The 25,021-nt window shown below is 45.1% G+C and overlaps 1 protein-coding gene across 4 annotated transcripts in view; it reads right to left on the bottom strand.

The window, feature by feature from the left end:
- The window catches only part of dnah5 (dynein, axonemal, heavy chain 5), a 77,683-nt gene that overhangs the window by 17,928 nt on the left and 34,734 nt on the right, over window positions 1-25,021 (bottom strand). For all 4 annotated transcript variants that reach the window (XM_076012498.1, XM_076012499.1, XM_076012500.1 and 1 more), the window contains exons 52-75: window positions 24,645-24,779; window positions 24,318-24,440; window positions 23,928-24,141; window positions 23,525-23,748; window positions 21,862-22,060; window positions 21,604-21,776; window positions 20,973-21,103; window positions 20,299-20,452; window positions 18,057-18,324; window positions 17,455-17,578; window positions 17,068-17,175; window positions 16,121-16,235; window positions 15,737-15,913; window positions 13,834-14,037; window positions 11,894-12,073; window positions 8,379-8,516; window positions 6,736-6,871; window positions 6,463-6,644; window positions 5,632-5,766; window positions 4,385-4,540; window positions 2,331-2,513; window positions 772-876; window positions 413-551; window positions 27-141 (exon numbers count right to left, since the gene is read on the bottom strand). In XM_076012498.1, coding sequence (XP_075868613.1) covers window positions 27-141; window positions 413-551; window positions 772-876; window positions 2,331-2,513; window positions 4,385-4,540; window positions 5,632-5,766; window positions 6,463-6,644; window positions 6,736-6,871; window positions 8,379-8,516; window positions 11,894-12,073; window positions 13,834-14,037; window positions 15,737-15,913; window positions 16,121-16,235; window positions 17,068-17,175; window positions 17,455-17,578; window positions 18,057-18,324; window positions 20,299-20,452; window positions 20,973-21,103; window positions 21,604-21,776; window positions 21,862-22,060; window positions 23,525-23,748; window positions 23,928-24,141; window positions 24,318-24,440; window positions 24,645-24,779 — 3,818 coding nt within the window. The remainder of the gene's footprint in view (window positions 1-26; window positions 142-412; window positions 552-771; window positions 877-2,330; window positions 2,514-4,384; window positions 4,541-5,631; window positions 5,767-6,462; window positions 6,645-6,735; window positions 6,872-8,378; window positions 8,517-11,893; window positions 12,074-13,833; window positions 14,038-15,736; window positions 15,914-16,120; window positions 16,236-17,067; window positions 17,176-17,454; window positions 17,579-18,056; window positions 18,325-20,298; window positions 20,453-20,972; window positions 21,104-21,603; window positions 21,777-21,861; window positions 22,061-23,524; window positions 23,749-23,927; window positions 24,142-24,317; window positions 24,441-24,644; window positions 24,780-25,021) is intronic.

The raw sequence follows: 25,021 nt of genomic DNA, 5'->3' as shown, positions 1-25,021 counted from the left end.
GAAAGGTCACTCAATACGCCACCTACCGTGCCAAGGAGAGGTCAAAGAGTCCCAGGAACTGTCTGAGAGAGGTCTGATACATCACGTTGACCATGCTCATTTCTGTGATGAGGAAGTACAGGATGCTGCCCCTGGTGGCAACTGCAAACCAACAATCAATTATTTCAAACACAATATGTAGAATCGTTTTGTACATTCCTACATGTATATGCACGCATGAAGCAGACTGTTGTAGCATTTTTTATGATGACGAAAACTGCCCTCCAGGCGGTAACAGCCTGGATCAGCTTCCTGAGCCCCAGGTTAATGTGTGTGTGATCAAAGCTTGATGGGAACAGTGGGAACAGTTTGAGGGTTAGGGTCAGTAAAATTAAAGCATGAGTGTTTCTCGACGCGAGTCGCCGTGACCCACCGGGCCTGTACTCCTCTCTGGCTGCATTGATCTGGATCTCGGTCTCAGCAGCTATCTGGAGTTTCTGGGTGACCTCCTCGGCTGTCTGCTTAGTATTGCCAAGGACCACAATCAGACTCTCGTCATCCACCAGTGAACCCTGCCAGGAGACAGTTACTGGAGGTCAAGCTTTGATCTTGAGGGATTCTTTCTTTGTATTTCCAGTGGTGGCAATGAACAAGAATGTTCTGTTCAAAAATTCCTCAAACTACTCAGAAAACCTTTACAAAATTCCTCTGATGGATGCAATTCGTGTTATCATTTATTCTTTCATTGTTCCAAAAATAAGTGGTTAGACAGTTTGAGGTCTCTTCCCACACCTTTGTGCTGGTCAGCCGGTACAGAAGATTGTCCTCCAGTTCTTTCATCTTCCTTTTGTTAGATGTGACATCTTCCAAGAGGTCTGTCCTCTCCTTCTCCAGCTCCTGGTATTATAAATTAACACGGTCATGGATGTGATCAGCACGTACATGTGAACTGTAATTAACCCTGAAAGTTACCAAAGACAGGGTGTATGATCAGAGTAATTGTCTGTGAACAGATGATAAGGGACCCCGAGACGGAAAAATAAGTTAAAATAAAAGAATAATGAGAGGATTTTGACTGAGGTGGAGACAAGATGTGCAAGAAGGTGTCATTTCTACGCTGCCTCCAAAAACAGTCTAATTTTCAGAGCTGTCAAGACCAATGTTATTAGCACAACAGTGAGTAACCTTTTCCTGGATATCATCTCCATACGATCCTGGGTGGCAGCTCTGCTCTGCTGCTCGTTTGGCCCCTCCCCCTACACCTTGTCTGCTGAGGCTGCTCTGCCTTCCACCTCCAGCCACACCTGCTGAGCCTCAGCAATCAAGCACACCTGGTCGTCGTCAGCTCGTCACCACACACTGTATCAGCGCCACTCTGAGCTTCAGTCCTCGGCTGCCTCTATTAATTGCTGCGTTTCCATTATCCCCAGAATTGCGCAAAAACCTAAATATTGCAATAAAGAAAATCAGTTCGCTGCAGCTTTGGAGGAATTTCTGTTTCTTGCATTAGCTCCCGTCTTATTCTTCTTCCTGTATGTCTTCTCTATCTTTCCTACTGCAAACCCATTGCCCATTGGGCACAAACAGAAAAAAGTTGAGTTGAGCTGAGTTATGGGGGGTGTGGGGGCATAGAAATCTCCATTTTGCTGCAGCAGCCGCAGAACATTTCATTCACGGCATTTCAGAATCATTTATTTGGCCACACAGGGAGCTGCATCATGAGGCGTAAACTCATCATCACACAGTGCCTGGCTGCTAAAAGCCGCATGGCAGCAACACGGCAGGTTTCACATCCGGCTCCCATTTTAATTACATCCCCATTTAGTGCACAGATTAACAAGACACTTTTTTTTTCCTCCACTTTCTCCCCATCTGGCATAAAATCCCCGCCTCCCCCACCAGCCACTGCTTGGGGGACAATCGCCTCCCTGCGTTGCGCAACTGCTCTTTTCACAGGCCCAATTAATGTGTCCTGTTTTTGGGCACATTCATAATGCAGCACGTCTACCATCCAATGGGGATGAATCAAGTCCCTGACTCTTTCAACACGTGCGTGCATGTGCTGAATGCGATGTCCGTGCATGTGCGTCCACGCGTGTTTTTGTATGTGAAAAGGAATAAGTGAAAAACCTTTCAATTACACACTTGCGCTGCATTTGTTTGCAAGAGGGACAAAATGAGCTGCTGAGTGTGAGAGGAGGTGTGGAGCCTGTTGAATATCAAAAGAAGCGTGAAAAAAAATAAACACCTTGCACACAGTGCAGCCGGCCCAAGATGCATTTTGGACAAAAGTAAAGTAAAAAAAAAGAAAAGCAAAAGCATTGAAAAAGAAGACTGGAAATCAACAACACCTGCTTCTCTGTCAGGATAACTCTGCCTAGCAACTGGTTCTCCAGTCCTCTCATGGTGACAGTGAAGTCAATGATGGAGGTGCGGGCGCTGATCTCTGGGGTGTACGCCGGGTTGGGCAGCTTGGTGGTCACGTAAAGCCGGAAGCCCTTCATCACATCCACCTCTTTGTCCCCCAACTTCACCTGATTAGATGCAGGGGACGACAAGACAAGTGCTGGTCTGCCAAACTCCATTTAAATGACATCACCACGAGAGAATCAACACCAAAAACACCCGGGAATGGAAATCGAATGGGCTTAATGAAATTCGTTTTGGGTTCTTTTTTTCTTCTTTTTTTTTCTCATCCTAATTAAAGCAGATGTCTTTGGTAAGAAGCAGGACCAAGCACATGGCGGGCACAGGCGTCTCTGCACCACTTCTCACGCCGGGGACCTCGGCAGAAAATCTTTTTCCAGCGATGAGAAAGAGGTGGAGAGTGTGGACACCTTTAATTAGACCACACCCGTCATCAAGCACCCGTGGGACTTCCAGCACCGTGTGTTGTCTGCGTGTTACCGTGTGCCTCCTGTCACTCGCGCAAGGTGTGAGATGAGGGTGCGCGTATGTTCCTGCAGTCCCACAGCTCTGGTCTGCCGTGTGTGTGTGTGTGTGTATGTGTGCATGAGTATGTATGTGTGTGTGTGTGTGTGTGTGTGTGTGTGAGTACGCGTCTTTATTTATGCATACGTGTGAGATAGACAGAGGCAGCTGTAGTGTCAGCTGCCGAATAACAAGCATCAGCCCGAAGTTGACAGGCGATAATGAGAAAGAGAGGGACGTGGCCGGAGGCAGTCGGCACGCTCGCACGGCCTCCTCGCTCAGAACCTTGAAACGTTCTGGGGCAATTTGGTTTGTGCTGCAGCTTGGCGATTGTAAAGGAGAGATAACGGAAACAGGTTAGAAGAATTTGTCCTTGTGATGTGCTCCGTCGTGACTGAAGCTCCTCACTGCTATACTGTGGAGAACTCTGCTCTTCAAATCACCGTTTGTGACCAACATGAAACCTCTGCTGGAACAGTTTAATTCCAGCAGTTCTGCATAATCAGGGCTCCGTCAGCAGAAATAAGCACGCCATTTGTTTGCCATTAACCACATATTGGATGTAAAAGCTGATAAAAATAGCAGGCATTTTGCGCAGCACGATATCTCCTCACTGCACTGGACATGGACGTTGTGTAAACAGTAATCTAATCAGACAGACACTCATTGTGAAGCATGGCCTTTATTCGAAGAGCCGAGGTCGGAATCACTTTAAGCCGAGATGATTAGTCAAAGCAGGGTCATTTTGTTTGCCAAATAAATGTGATTTGAAATGACCTGCGGCCATAATTAAAAGCTAGATTAAAAGCTAATCAAATAATTATTTAAGCCCTGAGTTGGTTTCCGCAGGCATTCAAACGCATTTCTCATTTGCCTGTAGCTCCCATTTATATAAATGAAAATATATAAACTCATCTAAACAAGCGCGCTTCACCTCGAACCAACTGTTTAGACATATGCAATTAAAAAAACAGCCAATGACAGAAGACAGAAAAACACAGTCAACAAAGTCAACCGGTTTTTTGAACACAAACAACTGGAAAATAGAAGTGGATTTGTCAGATATGAGATTAACATATGGGTATATTTTCTTTTTTAGTAGGTGTGTTATTTCCATGCAGATGAGGCTGCAGTTTAATCCTTGTCTCAGGTGCGAGCCTTAAACCAGCAAACGTGCATCAGTGTAACAAGGCCCACTTTAATCAGTGCTATGATAAGAATCAGAGCAGGTGCTCCAGCACTTGTAATTGGTGAAATCAAACACATTCTCCTTCCAGCAACACCCATGTTGTGACTGCTGTCGTCTTTGACACGGGGTAAGTGGTTCTGTCCAAGTACCGTCGTGTCTCCCAGCAGCACTTTAATCCAGCCTCTTTCATACCAATCTGGCCTTGGCCCTACCCCCAAAATACATCTAAACAGTGCTAAATAACTCGGGAACCCGTGGTCTCACAAGAGTTCTGTGTTTGGTTACCTTGTAAGTGGAGCCAGTTTTAATGAAGTTCTTTTCAAGGATGTTGTCAAGTGCAGGGTCCAAATCCTCCCCGACATCCTCGATTAAAAGCGGGCGGCCGAGAGACAGGCTGTCTTCCAAGTGGTTCTTGAAGTATTTATGGTTCAACGAGGTGATCTGGGAGACCAGTGAAGGACATTTACCAATAAGGCCATATTTTTTTTTTTAATTATATATTTTTTTACATGCCATCCACTAAACATTGGCAGGTGCTCTCTGTCCTTCCAGTGAGCCCATCCCTGAATTGTTAAAACGTGCTGGCAGTTCTAGAAATCAGCACCCTGTGATGTCACAAAGAGCACTGATGCCTGACTGACACCTCTTCCAGATTAAGGACAACATTAGACCGCCTTGCAGGTGCTTTGTTTGTCTGTTTGTTTGTTTGTTTCTCCTGCCAAACGTGCATAGAATACAACTAAGAGGACGACTGAGCTTTAGGTTGTAGCATCGTTCAAACAAGATGCTAAGATAGAGATTTAGTGGAAGTCTGTAAACAGATGGCTAAATGCAGTGTTCAGTAGATCCATGGAAGGTTTTCTGGAAGAAAAAAAATTCTGATACAAAAATAAAGACATGAAAATGGATTTGGTATCATTATCGGTGCAACATTTGATTATGAAGGCTTCATTGAAGAGGCAACGACATGATATACAAACTCTCCTTAGGCTGAAATCTCTACTATATCTTGGATGTTAGAAGAGCCAAATTGTTATGAAAATGTGACCAGCCAGACAAACAACAAATCATGGCATTATTTTATCGGTATTTTGTCGTCCCATTTTTAGCAAACCTTTTTTTTCGAAATAAATGCAGCTGTTTTGATCCGCTCTGTTGTGGGTAAAACAGGCTGCACATCATCAGCGCACGTAATAGGATTGCAGGATGGGTTGAAGGACTCAGAGATTGCCCCCACGCAGGGCCAATAGCATTGGTCTCACCACACACAGGCACAGCTGCACATTACTTTTCCAAAGCACTGTGCAAAAAAGTAATGCATAGTAGAGGCCCCTGAAAGTTGAAGCCTCAAATCAGGAAAGGAAATATAAATACATTGCCCACATGGTCCGAAAAACCGAGGTATTAAATCTGACCAAGAATAAGGTTAGACAGGCTTCAGTTTTTGCTTGAACCCTGTAAATACCTAGCAAACTGATCTGGTGACACGGCAACACGAGTGAAGGCGCAAAACGAAAGAAACAAAAGCGAACCTGTAGCTCGTTGTTGGCCTCTTTGTTCTTGATCCACAGCTTCCCCTGCGTCTGGGGGTCGATGAGGAGCGGAAAGCGAGCTGCCTTGGTGACGATGATGCCGTTCTGAATAGAGAGGTCGTCGTTCGGAAGTCCCTTTGGGAGGAAAGACAAACCCATACGGCAGCATTTGTTTCCGCCTCATTAAAGAATCAATGTCTTCAATTTGCAGATCTGAACAGGAAATAATAAATAAATAAGGAAATAAATACAAAGTAATTAAGAAATAAATTATTAATTTTACCAGAGAGACAGCAAAATATGAATGATTGATGAAACTTAACTCTTCATCGGGCACGAAGTGAAACAATTTGCGTGTCAATAGGGGATATAAGAAGGCAATTTTTGTTCAGTTTTAAGCAAAATAAGAGTCAAGCAAGTTTCCATTCACAGTTCCCCGTCCAAGCAAGATTGTTTGTTTCTTTTTGTGTGTGTGAAAATGAAAAGACAATAATCCAAAAATTACAAAAACATTCATTTCCATTCAATATTTGGAACCAGGAAACAAAGCGACCAACATCTCCTCGTGTAACCAGCAGCAAGAAAACAGTCCGTGTTATATCTAAACTGACATCATTGTGTGTAATAATATACCTCATGTGGGTCATCACTCTATAAAGGTTCATGTGTACTCAGAAAGGATCAGACTCTTGAATTCAAGGTTGAAGGTAACACTAAAACCATTACATTCTAAACACTGCAACACAATCCACAAAGCAGCTGAGGCGCGCTGCTGCCTGGTTGCACAATGTTTGATTGAGTCGGCGGGCGCGGCAAAAATAGAACCCTGACCTGGAGGTTCCACTCGCTCACGGTGGGCGCGTCGATGAGCAGCTCGGTCAGGTTAAGGTTGTTTCCGAACGGGATGCAGCGCTGCTTTAACTCCTGCTGCCAGTCGCTCAATAGCAGGTTACGGAACTCCTGATTGAAGGGTCCGGAGTAGGAGAGGAAGGCCGTGGCCAGGAGCACATCGCCTGGGGCCGGAAGAGGAAGGATTTTAATAACGACTCTGAGTCCCTACAGTATCGCAATGCACTTGTTTTATGACCACGTGGTTTTACCCACCGACGAGGCGTTTGGTCTGGGCGGCAAACTCTTTGCTCTGCTCCGTCCATCGCTGCTTCTCGCCAGCCAGGCCGCTGATGAGGCTGGACGCCGTCTGCATCTTGCGTCTGCAGCGCTCGGCATCCTCCAGCAGCGTCTGGCGGGCGAGGGAAAGGGCAGATTAAAAGGTCAGCAAGGAGGGCGTCGGCGAGTTTGTCAAGAGGAAATACCATCTCCTCGTTTTGTACAGATTTTGTTTACATCATGTTTGGCAACCATGAAGTCGATCTATTCATCAAATAAATCAGAAACGCCTGAGCACATTTTACTTCATTGTCTTGCGCCTCAATGCATTGATAAAAAGGGTGGAAACGACGTCATTGCCTAATAGCAATAATTGGTATCGCATAAATAAGACGCCGAGTCGTCGTAACGCACAACGCAGCAGTGGTTGTCAGAGTGGCGACTTCTTCATAGAATCTTAATGACAAAATCAACTTGTTCCGCACAGTTTTCCTCTTGTGATGCTAATTTTTTTTTTTTTTTTTTAAAGAACAGGAAGGACTGATGATGCAACAGGAGCACACACAGCCACACTGTGTATGCTCCCATCTGGCCAACACCTGCCACCTCATCTAATGTCCTCTTTAAGGAAGTGGGGGAGGAAAAAAAAAACAATTTTGACAGGAGAACTTGTTTTTTTTTTTTAGGTGCTCTTCACTGGACTACAACTCCATACGTTTTTAAAATAGACCAAAAGGCAAACTCTAAAAACAAAGAGGATTTGACATTTTGAAATGGAAGAGAGCAGAATCTCACTGATTCAGAAAATGAAGAAACTCACTCAGTGAGTCACAGTTATTTCTGTGCCCATGGATGTATTATATAAGAACTGGATACCAGACTTCCAATATGGCAGTGTGGCGATTTTTTTCCCCCCAGTGGCCACTCGAGGTACTTCAGCCAAAGCAACATTTGGCCCAAAAAACATTTTCCCCATAGACCGTGATACAAAAATAAACGTGTAAAGCAGCTGACAGGACGCCTCTGACCTGAAAGGCAGTTCATGATAAATCTTTCTGTGGTATATATTTTTTTTAAAATATATAAGTTGATATTGAAACAATGAGTAAGGCTAGAAAATCCCCAGAGTAGAGTATAATCCCAGCATGATGATACTTGCTCTGCCTAGGCTCGTTCTGATTGGCTGACTGGTGCATCACGTGTGTTACAGAGGCATAATGGGAAGTACACTACAGTACTACGCATCCTCTCTGGGCCTCATAACGCGGAAGCAACCCCACAGCCCAATAACTTTTTCCATATTTCCATGGTTCAGCAACTCCATTGAAATGAATGGGCCGCCGTATTGGAGGCTCAGGGGCGGGGCTGGCTGGTTGTGCCTGGTGAGTCTAACGGGCTCTAAAGTCATTTGGAAGTCGATGTCTTGCTCCCTCTTTCACCCTCAGGCCACTTCACAGTGGAGCCACCAGAGCGGCGTCCAGCTGCACGCCATTTTGCTGTGATTAATGATTCTTGTTGAAGTTGCCAAGTGCACGTCATTGACATCGACCTTGCGGGCGCGCGAGGCCGCCAGGCGCGACCGTTCTGCCTCTTAATTTTGCGTATCGCGTTGGAAGGATGACGAGCCGACGCTGCGAGACCTGCTTCTCCATCATGGCTTTCTCGTAGTCAGCCTGCACCACGTCCAGCTCCGCCTGCTTGGCGTCCAGCTCGGCCTGAGCCTTCTGGAGATCCGTGTTGGCTATGGCCAGACGGTTCTGCTGCACTGCCAGGTTGGCCTGGAAGAAAAGAGAAAGAGGGGGACAGGTAAGCCTGTGGTGTGGTGATGCTGGTGTGTGTGTGTGTGTGTGGCGGCGGCCGGGGGGCGTGGGGGGTTTAGTCCAGGTTTTCTGTGGCTTATGATAAGCCCACAGGGGGAAAGCAAAGAGATGAAAAGAAAATGCAGGGGGGAGGAAAAGACAAGGTGCATATCGAGGGTTGGAAAGAGGAAAAGAGGTCAGGTGAAAGGAGGGCAAATTGTTTTTTCTGCATATTCACATTGCACTCAATAGAGCGTTTGCAATGAGCTGAATCTTCAGATTTAGATTTTAACAGGGGTGGAACGTAATGAAGTCCAATTATTTTGTTTCTGTACTTTAATAGATTTCTCAGGTATCTGTTACTTGAGTATTTCTTTTTCTGACAACTTAGTTTTACTCCCTACATTTACACACAGATATCTGTGCTTTCGACCTCTTACAATGAAAAAAAGTGTTGGCTGCTTTAATGTTTAAAAGAGGCAAATTCTGTTCAAAATAGTGAACTTGGTATTCATTAATAGTTGTAATTGCTTGGAGTGGAGCTATATGAACTATGCTGTTGTGTAGTTAAACATACATAAACTGGATCATATTTGGGGCATATTTAGAGGCTTTGGGGTCACTGTTCAGTAAGTTTTCAGTACAGAGAAACATACAAATGTTGAAAATAACATTGGGTATTGTTAATTTATATATATTTTTTTATAATATTATATTTATCGATTTAATAAATTATTTAATGATTTATCTTATTTACTTAAAGTAGACCAGGGGGTATTTTCTGCTCAGAGGCTCTGGGACAGAAACTGAGAGGAAAAAAATTCAGTACATCCCGGTATGCTTGGGTGACCGTGGGGGAGAACAAGTCTGGAGCATTCATTTAAAATGTATGTAGGACCATCCCTGCCCACCAGTCTGTGAGCTGCGCTGTATCTCCGCCTGGCAGTGCTGCCAGCCGGCCGTCCGGGCGGCTTTAGGAGGAGTCGGCACTGAGCTGGAGACCAGGAAATCAATTTGTTCCACGTCAGAGCTAAAAGGTCGGGATCAAAGAGGGGAGAGGCAGGCAGTTCACTCGGAGGTGGCGGAGAATGAAAAGAAGTGGGGAAAGAGGAGGGAGGAAAAAATTAACCCAAATGCGTGCGAGAGGGAGCCAGAGAATAAATGACTAAATGAAACAGAAGAGAGAGAGCGGGTGGGGAAGGTGGGTTGTGGGGTTATGGGCTGGAAATGAAGGCGGCGGAGACACAAAGGTGCAGGCGGTCGGAGAGAATGGGTCGCGGCGAGGGCGGGGAGGGGGGACAGAGCGAGGCCAGGTAGCAACGAGGGGGAGGAATTAAAGAGGATGAACAAAGGTGCCAGAAAGTTTTTCTTCCACACAATGCAGCGGCGTCACTGCATTCAGAGACCCTGAAATGACTCGACACCCATCTGCACCGAGGACGAGCGGCGGGAGAAAAGCTTCAGCACATCCTCTTCAACTTGAATACTGTGCGTGTGCGTGTGCGTGTGCGTTTGTGTGGTTCTGCTGGGTTGAAGCTTTTTTTGCTTTATGTGCACAGGTAATTTTTTTTTTTTTTTTTTTTTTAAATGACATATTAAACCAATAAGAAAGGGCAGCTTTACAGTAAAAGGTATGTCAGTGCAATGTACTAATCCAATGTTAAGACAGAAAACATATTCAAAAAGCATGAAAAACACCATCCAAAGGATCACGGGTGAGTTACTCTGTCTGTGTTAAATAAAAAAATAATAAAAAAAACACAATATGAGTTGATGAATGGATGCAGACATCCTGATATCTGTATCTCAGTTTGGACAAGCTGTCGCGAAAATCCCCTTTGGGCTTTGAAGCAGTGTTAAGCAAAAATCCAAAAGGCATTTTATTTAATTTAGCCAGGTTTTTTTTGTTGTTTTTTCCCCATTTGCGAGGAATGGAAGGATATGGAGCTAAATCACAGGCTGTCTTCTGATCTGTTTGTGTGATTTTCTTTGGCCGCTTTAGCGACACACGCCACCAGCCAGCCAGCCAGTGTTGGCTGCCAAAACGCTGCAGTTTGAGTAAATCCCTTTCATGCTGGAGACACTTTGCCTGTGTAGCTCTGGGCCTTCCCGCTGTAAAACAACAGCTCTCTGTCTCTCTAAGTGATTCGTATTCATCAGAGTGGAAAACCATGGACCTTGCCCAAGGAGCGTGTATTCTGTGCGTGCGTGTGTGTGCGCATGTGTGCGTCTGTGTGTGCGTGCGTGTTAACTGAGTGCGCTTGTGTGCCGCCAGAGCACTTGTGAGTTGGGGTGATGATTACAAATTGGTGTGTGTGATACAGGTTCAGTCTCTCTTCAAAGAAAGATTTCACTTGACTTTCACAGTTTTACCTCACAAATCGTTTGCCTTCAAAGGTCACACCATACACATTGTCAGATCTTTATTTTATTTTTTTAACATGAAAGAGTTGGTTAGTCCATTCTCATTCACATTTCAATCCCTGGCGTTTTAGCTCTCTGTTTCCAACCTCCTGTTAAAACTGATGTTTTTTGGACCTTCCACACAGTTGGAAAGGGAATGCATGGAAAAAAAGGAAAAAACTGGCTAGAACGGCTGGTTGTTTTTAATCATGTTGTCCATAAAATTTCTAATCCCATATTACTCTTCATGCTCATTGAAACTGAGACACCCAAAAAGTTAAATCGTTTTAGCAAGTGAATGGAATTTGGCTTAGTATGAGACTTTTGAGAGTCCTGTTGTAAACAAGAGAATTCTTTTTATTTCCTTTTATATTTTTCCTGTTTTTCTTCCCTCCTCTTCAGCTGCGTTGTTTCAGTTTCCCTACACAGCCAATCAGACTGCTCCGCCTCCGCCCACCGGCCACACCAGCTGAGCCTCAGGAATCGTGCACACCAGGTCGTCGTGAGCTCGTAACCTCCCAGTATATCAGCTCCACTCTGAGCTTCAGTCCTTCACCGCCTCTGTAGATGTTTTCAGGACAAGTTGAGGGTCTTTGACTTTTCAGTTGTTCTGTTTGCCCAAAGCCCTGCTATTGCCTGCTCACTTGGACTGCCTGTTTACCTGTTTTCTCCCAACCCTTGTCTCTCAATAATTCCCTCCACTGGCCTCCTCTGTTGCTACGCTACCTCTGACACCACCTGGACAAATCTCTCCATCACCAGCACTCACTTTTGGTTTCAATATAAACATTGTTAACCTGACAAAGAACAGCACCTTGGGTTCTTCTGCAAAACCTCACAGCTAATAATTCCTCTCAATAGCCAAGTGTTGCACCATATTTAGCGCCACGTTTGAATCGGTTTCCTTTGTACTTGTTTGTAATATCAGCCAGTGGCGAAACACTGAACTGTACCTTTAAAGGCAGGACTTCCTTGTTGATGGAGAAGAAGGAGGCCATAGCCTTTGTCCAGGACGCAAGTCCAGCCACGTTGCCGCACACCCTCTTGGCTGTTTCGATGTTGTAATCGGACATGTCAAAGTACGGCTGCAGCAGCTCCACCATTTCCCCATTAATGGTGTCTTTGGGGAATTGCTGCGGGGGTGAGGTGTGGAGGAGGGTGGGTTTGGAGGGGGGGGGGCAACGGGGAAGGATTTGGAGAGAACAAAGACAGGATTTATGTCAGTCAATACTCGCCGAGAACAAACAGAAATCCTTAAAGTGCCACTTCATACGTATCTGCGATGGAGACGTTACAACTGGATGACAGAGGAAATTGTGTCTGTTTTTTAAAAAAAAAAAGAAAAAAAAAAAGGAGAAGCTGCTAATAGGAGAAGAACACAGTTTGTAATGAGGATGTAGGAGCTTCAGTAGGGAAACACATGGGAATATAGATGTCAGACTGGGGCGAGTGACAAGGCAGTGCGAGATGAAAGGAAGCAGGTTAGCGAAGGAAAAGGCCTGAAGATTCACATTCCTGCTGCACTGATCGCTGGTTTTGTTTGTTTCTCTGTCTTAAGGAGGAGAAGATCGACTCAGTCGGACGACTTCACTCAGCTAAATGAGCAGTGGGACTCCGAGACTTTGAAACTGATGTTTTTTTTAATCCACTTAAAACATTTTTTTTTTAAAAAAAGAAGGCGTTATCACCTCGCTTGATTGCTGCTCAGAATCGTTTGATTTGTGGTGCCTCCAAATGCTCACATATTTCTGCTCAGTTTTTCCTTCTACATGTTTATTTGCCGAGTGAATACAGAGGGAATAGGCTGGTACACACACAGAGTGCAAAATGAGGAAGCACGGTGATGAAGAGCACGACAGGAAGAGAAAAGAAACAAATGATGTGTCTCAATTCAGGGTCTGCACCCTTCAAACCGAGTGTCCTCTGTCTGAAGGAAGCGTTCTTCGAGGACCCGGCCTAGAAGGACGGACCAAACCCCGCCTCCCCGGTAACCACACGGGACGGTCTAGCCTTCGGCATATTTCCTCGTTGCGTCACCGCCGGTCCCTCCTGCTGGCCAACCCCGGAAGTGACGTTTTTATAGCATCAAGCTAACCATTGGTTCGCCATCTAACGATGCCGTTCGATATTCAAATAAATAAAAACCCGATGTTAAAACTGCATATTTTATGTGAAATTTCAATACTTAAATTTATACGAAGTGTCTTTGCCAGTAGATGCCGCTAATTTCAGCTGACTTCCCAGGATCTCACGATGCTTTGCAGCAGCACGCAAAGCATCATGGGATACATAAGTACGCGAAGGATAGTAGCGGTGTAGCCTTGGAATCGGCTAAAATGAGGGCACATTCCGAGTTAGCATTTTGAGCGTCCTAAGGACCCTTGGGAATTGGGACCCTGGAAATATTTTTGACTGACCTCAATCTCCAAAGCACCCTGATCCTTCCGATCAGATCAGTCATTAATGTCACACCACTAATACCACTGAGATGTTTGGTATCAAATCCATTCACCCAGGATCGACCAGTGCATGCACTTGTGAATGTTTATAGATCCATCCATCCAGCCATCCATCCGGTGCTTTCCACCTTGGACCAGTGAGATAAGCAACCTCACACCTGCAATTTAGAGTCACTCCTGTTCATAACGTGCATGTTTTTGCAGTGTGAGGGGAAGCAGGATTATCTGGAGGGGACCAGCTCACACCCCAGCACTTTGAAGCAGAGGAAGAGAATGAAACACAGAAGGCCTTGTACATAGAAAAAAAAACAGCATTTTGCCTTTTGCCTCTGAGAATTAAAGAAAATCAATACCTTGACGCATCAATTCCAATCATTTTCATTCCTGCTGCACCAATACCTGACTTTAAAACTCTGCGAGTGCTGCTGGTGTACCTGCAAGCTACCGAGGAAGTTCCCCGCCGTCATGAGTTTGAGCGACTCCTGCCAGGAGGGCGTGACGCAATTCTTCTCTGGGTCGATCTTCGTGGGGTTGAGCCGCCGCTGGAAGAGCAGCAGCACGCAATCCATGATGCGCATGATGAGGTGCGGAGGGCGGCCGAGCGTCCGCACTGTGGCAATGTCCGACGGCTTGATGGTCTGGAGGAGAGATGGAGGAAAGGTGGAGGAGGATGTAGAGGAGGAGGTCATGCGAAGCTTTCATTTTGTGTTTGAAAATACATCAACATTTGTGTACATACAAAAAAATTAAGCCACAACGCATGAAATGGATACGTAAATGGAGGTTATGATTGTCCTCCTCCTAATTTCCATTAGGATTACGACAGGAAGGGCATTCGCAAAAAAAAAAGAAAAGCTTCAGCCAAGCTGAGGCAACCTCTAAATTGAACAACCAAAAATATTTGCTTGTGAGATAAATTTTTGATGAAGTGATGCTGCACTTCAACACAAAGAGAAAGAGGATGAGGGCAGAGAGAGACGGAGGCAAAGCACAGACGAGGACGAAACGGGTGGCGTTAAGGAAGGATGAGGTGGGACGGTGAGTGCGCGTGTCTGTGTGTGTGTGTGTGTGTGTGTGTGTGTGTGTGTGTGTGTGTGTGTGTGTGTGTGTCGGAGGGACTTCAAGAGGCTGATTAAAGAGCGGCGGCAGCAGTGGAGGAGAGAAGGCGTCCCGCTGAGATTTGTTTGGCTGTTTCATCATCAGGCAATCCTGCCCACTCGTCTCGCCGCCCCTCCGCACTTCTTCCTTTCCGTTTCCTCTCTCTCTCTCTCTCTCTCCCCCTCTCTCTCTCTCGCCCCTCCCTGCTCTATTTCCCTCTCTGTTTAATCTGTTGTTGCGACGGCATCCCAGCAGACAGTTGGCGGGCCGGATGACGCCACTTTCCCCACTCTGCTAATCTCTTTTTAATTAATCTATTTATTTTGGATAACGATCCAATAAGACGGCGCTGGATTTTATTTATTTAGATTTTATTTCAATATCGCCGGTGAAAATGTAAAGCAGGAGACGGCCTGAGGTTTTTTTTTTTTCTAGCATGCAAAATTTTCTACCCTGGTGGCAAAATTAAAATTGTAATGGGGTAAAACTGCCATAGCGGAGGATCTGTATGCAAGCGTCTACCCAGGAGGACAGCTTTAATTACAATGCAGCTCCAGGTCCCAGAGCAGTGTGCTAACTTTAGACACACTGAGGGGAAAAAAGCTGCAGGCTGAACATGCAGACTGGAACTGCACGCTGGACGCAGCACAGCCAGAAAATTGCTGGTGCAAGAAGAAGCATGAGGAAAGAAGCTGAACATTTACACACATACATACATACATACATACGGTTGGATTTAAATGACAAAACCGAATCAATTTTAAATTACCACGAAATCACAAGCAACGCCTTTAATCGGCAGGATTAATCCGCTCAGTTATAAATCAGTAATAATCAGTTTTAATGCTAGAAATTTATATGGATTAATATTGTTTTATACATCTCTCACAATTCACATTGTCATCACTGCCTCACGTTCTACCTGGGGAACCTCCTCTGGCCTGGAGTCTCAGCCAGAAATGTGACATAAATCACCCTCATCCTAACTTTAATGAGAGTTTCTCATAAAATCAATAATTAAAATGGCTTTCATTAATTACTAAGTGCAAAAGCAAACTTAAAACTTTCTGACATCCTGTCTCAAGAGGGCTAATGTGTGTCACACTCAAAGTCATCGGGCTGAATTTCATTCTATGTGGCTGGCAGACATTGAAAAACTGCTCTTGAACTTTTCACAACCTGAGTCAATTTGAACTGAAGAAAATAATCCAAAGTTTCAGCTGCTTGTGAATGACACACCTGCAGTGCGGCCTCTGCCTCCTCCAGGGCCGGCCGGGCCGCCTCCAGCTTCTCCTCGGCGATGGCCTTGTCAGCCGAGATGCTGTCCACGATGGCCTGAGCCTTGTCCTTCACCTTCTGCACCTCCACCTTCACTCGCTCCGCCGCCTGGGCTTTCACCGTCACTTCCTTCAACACCTGGTCGGCGTCGACAAATAGAAAACAACTCTTCGCTCACTGCTCACACAGTTACAGCCTTTTAATGACCTCGGCGAGCTTCACTTTAAGGTAATTGGAACCCCAGGGTTTAAGGCTTCCAGCACCTTGAGCTCTCGTGTGTGGCCGCATATTGTGCGATGACTTTCCAAACACAGGTGTTTGGGAGAAAAAAAAAAAAAAAAGTACCATGTCGGCCTTGACATTAGCGACTTGCAGCTCCTTCTCTTTAACCTCCAGCTCTTTGCTGAGCGCCGCGACCGACTCAGACGCCTCCTTCAACTTCTGCAGACCTGTGTTCATCCTGGACGAGACAAATACAAGAATCAGCTCACGCTGCTTACTGGGAGCTGTGGGACTGAATGCTATATATCTATGATAGAATTTTGAAATCAAGATGAAGCCAAGGGTGCATGTGCAAAATAATTAGCACTTGAAACAGCTTTAAATCCTCTGTTGGCTTGTTGCACCATCATGCAATGATTTAAAAAAAAAAAAAAAAAAAAAAAAAAGACACAGCTCACAGCTTTAAGAAAAAGAGAACAGAACGTGTTTGCAAAGGGTCTTTTAGCACAGCTGTGTTTGCTGTGTTACATTATGCGATCGTACGCAGGAGGAGCACAGTAACAGATGGTTTCTGACTGGCTCCTCTGACAACAACTCACTTCGTTTGGATGCAAACAGATCATCCATCAGTGCCTGAGCCATTAAACCAAAAAAAATCTATACATATTGACTACGACTGGCTTCCGTTGCGGCATTTCTAAGAGTCTCCCGTCGAAAATGGCTTTTACGCTTTCAGGATGGACTCCAATCGTGGATCATTAGCCGTGCATTAAGCCAAGCGGCCGAGAATTAGATCAGACCGCAGATCCGGAAATCAGCTCTTATGCGCTTATATCAATCAGATCTTTCAGTCTGACTTGCGCAAACATGCAAACATGCAAACATGCAAAATCACATCATATCTAAATTGGGAGGAAAATAATCTTGGATATCTAATGAAAAGGTGATTTATTAGTAAGAAAGGATTGCCTGATAATTTGAAGGAAATGAAAATGATCACCCTACAGAGGTGTGAATTAAAAGAAAAAGTATAAATGAAAGTGCATGAATTACTGACTAGCTCTGGTTACCTGTTGGCCAACGTTTGAACTTCAGACCTCTTTTCCTGATAGATGCTCTTGTATCCCTGGATGAAGGAGAGGTAGGACTTCGGGGTGACGTGCGTCGCCCGGCGGTATCTGTCATTAAAAAAACAAACAAACAAAAGCTTTCACTCTCAGTCACACAGGAGAGAAGGACAAGCATCCCACTGTGCTTCAACTCTTTTAAATGAGATCTCACACAAAATGTTGTCCTTAACACAATGACCCTCAGCGCTAAAATCATTTTTCACACCTCGGCGAAGAGAAATGGTTTGAACACCAACAGTAAAGTCCCTTCTGCTAATATTCATCAAGCTAATATGACACAGCAATGAGGGTGCAATCCTGCAGCGAGAGCAGCCGCTCATCAAATACCTCTGGAAATAGTCCACACACTTCTCAGCCACCCCGTCCTGGAAAGAACCCATGCACTGGACCACCTCGCTTTTCACCTGGGGTGAGCAGTCGATGTCATACACTGACAGGAAGTGCTCCGAAACTAGAGGGCAGGGAGAAAGAAAGGAGAAAAACAGGCAAAGCCAACAGATTAAACAGGTCAAACGAGGCCGAGGCGTAAACATGCATCTGTTTAGGCTTATCTAGCGCTAATGCTGTAATAAATTTCTAATGATTTATTTACTTTTTGCTTTGAAATCCCCCACGGGCAGCCATGACTTGACTACAGCTTCGGTCATTATAGAATATTGGCTACATTTGTGTCATTGTTAGTGAGCAAAACACAAGTGGACGAATCATAAATTAAGGGGAGAAATTGATTGTCACATTCAGGTTGAAAAGTCAAACAGCCATGGGTTAAAGTGCACACGCTGCATGAGAAAATTAGCTGAGACCATTTAGACCAGCAAGATTTATAGGTTGGTCATCATGACAGTAATTGAAGACTGTTTGTGATTAGACAAATCCTGATTTCCTCATGCTAGACAATAAATAACAATATTTTTTCGACTGTGTTATACCTGCAACTAGAGCATCCTTTGGCCAGCGGCTGAACCAGTCCATGGTGCAGCCGGAAATCAGCGCCGGAAACTTGAGCGCTCGGTTGCGGAACTTCTCCCCCACTGGCGAGAAGCACAGGACCACGTGGAGGTGGTGTCGCACGCGCGACATGAAGTAGTCGTAGAGATTCTCGTTGGTGGGCGGTCGCTTGGGGAATTCTCGCTTCATGACGGGGATGAGGTCGCCGAGGATCTCGTCAATCTCATCCCGAGCGAACAGGTTGGACACCTGAAATTAAAAAGAAGAATAAGAAGAAGAAAAAAAGCAGTGACTGGAAATGTCAAGCTGCTTGATGTGTCCGTCTTGTTCCCTTTGTCTCCCTGTCAACGTTTTCTTTTCATTCTGTTGCACACAAGCCCAATGGTTTTGTCGCTCCGCTGGGGAAAATCATGCTTTACTTCAAACGTGAGTCAGAGAAGAAACTCTGCTCCCGTGCAACACACAGCCAGCAGTAGTAGTAATAAGTACAAGAAGCAGTGACAGTAAACAAGCACAAAAAAAACAATTCAATTAAGTTTACGTTTTTATCTAAATATAAATAGTCTCACAGTAACTCGCATTAATTATCGCAGAACGCAGAACTGATGCAGATTTCTCATCACGCTACTTCAAGCGTATTTCTTTGGCAGAAAGGCTTTAAAAAGAAAAAAAAAGCACTGAGGATTAAAGTTGAACTGAATGGATTTATTTTTCAAGCTGCTTCTTTCCCTCGTGAAAGTTTTCTCAGCTTGTTGGATTCACAGGAACACGGAAAGCGTGCGGAGCAGAGAGGAGGCGGCTAAAACATGTCAAGACTCCTGCGGGCACAGAGCAGCAGAGACATAAAGATCGGGCATAAAAGATAGAGGATATAATTCAGCAGTCTCTTTCTCAGTTTTGGCAGTTAAGATCTCATACCCATGGTATATATTCTTTACATTTTTTACTTTTCAAATTGGACCCACAGGGGAGCAACTTTCGAGATTAAAACATCTTAAAACTTCCGAAAACGCATGTTTAGCTTGCTGTTTGCAGCCCGCAGCTAAAACTGATAGGTCCAGCTTTGCTCGCATATTCAAATGGAGTGAAAACAAGGCAGACCCTGATGCTGCCATCCTGCTGGAGGTTTAAGTCCCCTTTCTGAGATCACAAAGGGTTATTTTGGGGCACAATCTTTGTTGCAAGCCAAATAAATAAATGACTGTTCTCATTTCTGGGGAGTTGACTGACAGGGTAAGGACAGAATTTTGTTATTAGCAGACGTCGGCAAAGTAAATTTTGCATAACACGGGGCCTTAAAAGATTAATGGGAAGAAAGGGATTTTTTTCCTTCCTGATAAGACTGTTTGCCAATGCTCAGCCCCAGGATAGTGCTGGAAAAAAAAGCTTTGTGCTCCGCCAGTTCCGTCACATAAGAACCTAAATATCAAAGTGCGCGGCGCGGGGAGGAGACGGCTGCAGCATATTAAGATTCCTGTGAGGATGGAGACTTGATGGAGGAGAGAGATACAATATAAAAGATGGAGAGACACGTTTGGAAAAACCTTGACATTAACATTGGCATCAAAGCAAGTCAGCTGATTTTTTTTTTTTTCTTTTTTTCTTTTTTATCAGCTCGGACCAGACGGTCTCTCCTTAAGATCTTCGCACTGGTCATCGGTCAGGATTCTTTTTTTTGTTAATCCAAGCTTGGCATGAACAGATTCCGTTTTCTTTTATTAGAGCCAGTATTTGGCGGCAAGGTCGCTGCCACGGCGCCTCAGTGGCTCTCTTCTCTTATCAAGATGGACATGTGACGAAAAAAAGACAGTGGTGCGTGTCCACCTTGAACACAAGTCACTTTTTTTTCACTTTTTTGCTGACAGTCATCTGCAAAAATACTTCTGATCATTTAAGCAGTTGAGAGGCAAACTTTCTGCCAATTAAGTGCTGTTGCAGTCACAACCGATGCAAACAGCACGTCCTCATTGATTGATTTTTTTTTTCCAAAAAGGACTTTGACAGAGATGACTCCTATCTGACGTGTTTTCCATCACTTCAATTCATTTTACAGCAACTAGAATGGCCGAATCTGTTGCCAAGGAATCTCTCAGTACATTTTTATCATATATCACAATTTAATTTATGTTAAAAAAAAAGAGATGCGTTGTTGTTGATGTTTTCTTTAAAATGCATGCGTGTGTTGAGATGTATTTTTCCCCCCTTCATGCATGTGGCTCTGACCTCCCCAGACGACAGGACGTTGTTCATGTACTCCAGGAAGGACTCGTCTTTGATTTCATTGTCGGTGAAGATGAAACTGGCTCCTTTGCCTTGCTGGCCGGCTGTTCTGTACAAGCCCTTCAGGTCCTCCATCAAGTTGGCTGTGTTGTATGATCTGGCACGGGATGGAGCACACAGCGTGTTTTTCTTCACAAAAAAGGCTGACAATTTATAGCAGCGAAAGCCCCGTCGTGATACAATGGGAGTCACCCAACCATCTACCCCTCCAAAAAGACAGAGGACGTATAACATCAAGGTGCTTGAGGATGATGAGACACGAGTGAAACATTCATGCAAAGCCCCCCCCGGAAAAAAAAACACAAGTAAACACAAGTATCACAGAGGCAGCAAATGTGACACCTCTGAATGCAGGCAATGGACAGAGGAAGAAAAATACCTTAAAGACTCTAACCAAGAGGGTGAAAGTGAGATAAGGCGTAAAGAAAATGTGAAGTCACAGGAGAAGCAAAGTATTTATCATCACGAGGAAGCTTTCACAGCCCACATTGAGACCTTGCGAGAACTTGGAGGCGGAGGAAGTGAGTCACTGTTTACGACAAACGGCAGACTTTTTACCGATGCGCTGAAAACGGAGGATAAGAAATAAGCGTCTCGGCGTTACAAATGGTAATTACCGCGTGAGGGTAATTTGAAAGATCTTGTAACCAGCGATGAATGAGGCCAGTCTGGTCAGGCTCTGCTTGCCTGAGCCGCCGACACCCACCAACAAGGCGTTGCCTCCGGGGGTGCGGATGATCCTCGACACCTGGGAGAACACAGAGGATGAAATTGCGCTCATTTGTTTTTCGATGCGCTTTTTCTTCATCTTCTTTTTTTTTTTTTTAAAGGTCCAGTGTGTAAAATTTGGCGTGATTTACGATTTTTATATTGGTAAAAGCTTTATGCACAGCACATAAATACTTTGATAAAGTGTATACTCACAGTACAAAAAAGAATTTTGGTTTTCCTACCTATACAACGGTTTTTATGAATATAAAAGAAGAGACATAGAGCAATAAGATTCTTGCTCTCTGTTAGTTGCCATCTTGCACCACCATATTTTTAAGGAAGCCTGGTGTGGACAATCCAGCTGCCTGACAGCACATTTTGCCACCACAGATCACTGGCAAGCTCGGGAGAGGGAAGGTGACAGGGTGAGTGCTGCAATCTAAAATGTAACCGCTCGATGTGGCTGTTTCTTCTCAAAATCTCCAAATATTACACACTGGACCTTTAAGTCACACTGGTGCGTTTGGACATCATTACCTTGATGAGATGTACAATAGCGTCCTGAAAGAAGACCATGTCCATGCCGGTGCCCCGGATGCTCTCGTTGTAGTGGCTCAGGAAGGTGTTGAGGCGTTCCTTCAAACTCTCAAATGACTCCATTGGCTCGTAAACCTTGGGCGAATCCAAGTCTGACTGTTCAGGCTCTTCCCCTGTGCGAAAAGAGAACAAACCGTGATAAACAGACACACATGATGACGACGGCCTCGTTCCGTTTGAACGTTGGTCGGTCTGCACCTGTGGCCTCGGGCGCATCACGCAGGAAGTCAACAAAGTATCTGTCTGCGCCAAGGTCCACCATGCCCTTGTGCTCGTCGACCATCTCTTCTCCCACGAGGGTGGCCAAGGTCTGGTCGAACCACTCCACGTCCTCCGGCTTGGTGAATCGGTCGGCGATGACGCGCTTGCACTCGTGCTTCCACAGCGACAGCAGCAGCTGAGGAAAAAAAACCCAACAATCATCAGCCATTTAGTCGTTTTCTTGACCGTAGTCGCCAGGAAACGGATGGAAAGAAGGAGCAGGTTTAATATGAAAAAAAAGGTGGATTAAAAAGGAACATTGCCTCTTGCAAAAACGAATCACTAATTGAGCCAAATGAAAAGATTCACGAAAAATAAGAAATGAAAGGGGGACTGGGCAGAGACGCCGGCCCTTTACTAACAGCATTAAGCAGGACATCAGTCAGATGTATTGACTGCGGGGAATCTGCACACTCAGCTTTCCGCATGAATAAAAGGTCTGGGAAAATCAAATGAGTTAAACGGTGTACCCCGTGCTCAGCATAAGTGGTTTCGTTTACTCCGGGCCCGCCGAGAGCATCGCTAATCCTTTTGCGTTGGAGTGGCTGCCGCAGCAGGTGTGTTTTGCATGTTTCCCTGCGCTACGACAGGCAGGGCCGGAAAATAGGTTATTTGTTGCGCTCGACTCAATTATTCATTGGCGTCGAAATGCAAAAACAGACTTGGCCTCCTCAGCAAGAATTAAGCTCACGGTGTGAAAGCGGCAGCATCCAACTGTAAACCATCTCATTTTTCTTCTTTCAGCCGTTCCCTTCAGGAGTTGCCTCAGCCAATCATCTGCTTCCATTGAACTCTCTCATCACCTGCATCCTCTTCTCTCACACCAACTAGCTTCCTGTCCTCTCTCACTCCATCCATAAATCTCCTCTTTTGTTCTTCTTCCAGGCCTTCGGCCCTGCAGTTCCAACCTCAGCATCCTTCTACCCACATATTCATAGTCATATATTCACTTTCTTCTCTGTACACGTCCAAACTGTCTCAGCCTGGCCTCTCTGGCGTTGTCTCCAAAATGTCTAACATGTTCGTATTTTCTGTTCAACATCAGGAAACCTGCTGCCTGCAGCTCCGCCTCCTGCTTTTAAAATCCAACCTCAGATCACATTCTACTGATCTATTCACTATCCCCAGGGTGAGGCTTCTATCTGTACTGTCCTAAATTAGATTTAGGTGAGAGATGGTTATACCTGCACACTGCACTTTACTTGCAAATTGCATACGTACTTGACCAGTGACACTAACCTAACCCCACCCACTAGAGGTTTCCAGGTTGTCTGGAACCACCAGAGACCTCTCTAGCACCAAATGACTCCACAGCACTGCACTGCCGCCGCTCTCGTCTCCCCGAGGGTCAAATGCAGCGAACACAATTTCACACACAATCTGTGGTATGTGACAGTTAGCGGTACTTTAACCTTTAACAAGTGCGGATATGGGCCCACATATTAAACCTCTAATCCTTATGGAACAGTTTGCAGGCTTGATTCACATTAATACCTGAATGGCCATTTAAAACACAATATTTTTAAAGGTGCATTCCCTATTCTACCTCACATTAAATATTGACGCGCCGCAAGACGGATTAGCGACCAAACGAGCTCACCTGCACAGAGTTTATCACTTCGGCGTTGGTACCCAGCATGCCTTGCCAGATCCTGGACAAATCCCTCAGGTTGAAGATGTAGTGGAACTTGGCCGGGGTCGGCAGCATCTTGATTTTGGTCGACTGCCACAGACGGCGGGTCAGAGACACCAGCTGTGGCACCGTGCTCTGAACCTCCCTTGAAAACCCCCGGCGGGCGCAGAAGTGGCCCTCACCAATCACACCTGAGCGACAGGGGTCAGAGATGAAAAACACAGCATTGACAAACTGAATGGCAAACAGCAGCGTGATGGAAGAAGAAAATGATCAACTTCGCACTGCAGTCTTTATGTAAGTTTGGGAGTTATTGTCCATGTGAAGCTAATATCTCGACTGAACACATGCAGTTGGTCTCGGCACGCACCGAATATCTTGTCGATGGAGGCGTTAGAGGGCAGGGTGCAGTTGAAGATGGAGAACTGCCTCTTCAGCCTCTGCGGGATGTCGTTGCGGCCTCCTCCGGGATGGATCATGGCTGCCAGGAACTGCACGTCCACAATGTTGGTGAACTCGCCTGGTTTCTCCAGGTTGTAGAAGCCGTTCTGTTCCATCAGTTGCCGGACAATCTCATTGGTCACCTGTGCAGGAAATTATTCATCTAGATTGACTCTACAATGGCACAATTGTGTGTCACTGAAATACGTGCAGTACAAGGATGGCCCCCTGCCCTCCCAACAAAAAAAGATAATAAAATAAGTTTATTCAATGTTCTACAAAGGGAAAATGGACTGATAAAACTTTAAATATTTCTGACCTGATCTCCCCATTCGTTGATGACAGGCATGTTGATATCATCAATGAAAACGGACATTTTCTTGCCAGCAGGAGGGCCGTACGTGCTCCCCATCCTCTTATCCAAATAGCTTTCGACAGTCCGCTGCAAGAAAGGCAAGGGACCCGAAGAAAGATGTGATAAAAATAACTCAAAATACATAAAATCTGAAGTACCAGGCTGATCTATGTCGGACTGTGGGGAAAAGACATCTTGAGATCTTGAGAAATCTCTTTGTAATATTGCAAAATGTGAGTAGCAAAGGAATTCAAATTATATGAGAGAAGGAAATTATGGGCTATAGAATACCTGGAACATGAGAGGTGTGGTGGCAGAGGAGAAGTTGAGACTTTTGCCCATGTGGACCTCAGGATCATATTTGGACATGAAGCTCTTGATGATGACAGTCTTGGCGGTTCCTTGTTCTCCAATCAGCAAAACAGCCTGAGATGACAGCACAACAATAAACACATTTGTGTGTTTTAAGCAGACACTTGAGAGGTTGAGGAGTCAGCAGACTTCAAAGCAGAGAAGCAACATGAACCTGGACTATTACTGCCCTCCAATAAAAACCTATGGAGGAGCCATTTTCAAATTGTGTCATTGTGATTTGGTTTCAGCCATGCATGTGTGTGTATGTACTGCACTGTATGTATGTATGTATGTATGTATTTAAGTTGATATTT

The sequence above is a fragment of the Nelusetta ayraudi genome, unplaced genomic scaffold (genome assembly GCF_046127955.1).
Source record: "Nelusetta ayraudi isolate G7.1 ecotype Tasmania unplaced genomic scaffold, CSIRO-AGI_Nayr_v1 ptg000136l, whole genome shotgun sequence".
In the NCBI taxonomy this organism is placed as follows: Eukaryota; Metazoa; Chordata; class Actinopteri; order Tetraodontiformes; family Monacanthidae; genus Nelusetta; species Nelusetta ayraudi.
This window is presented reverse-complemented; position numbering and strand designations above follow the sequence as displayed.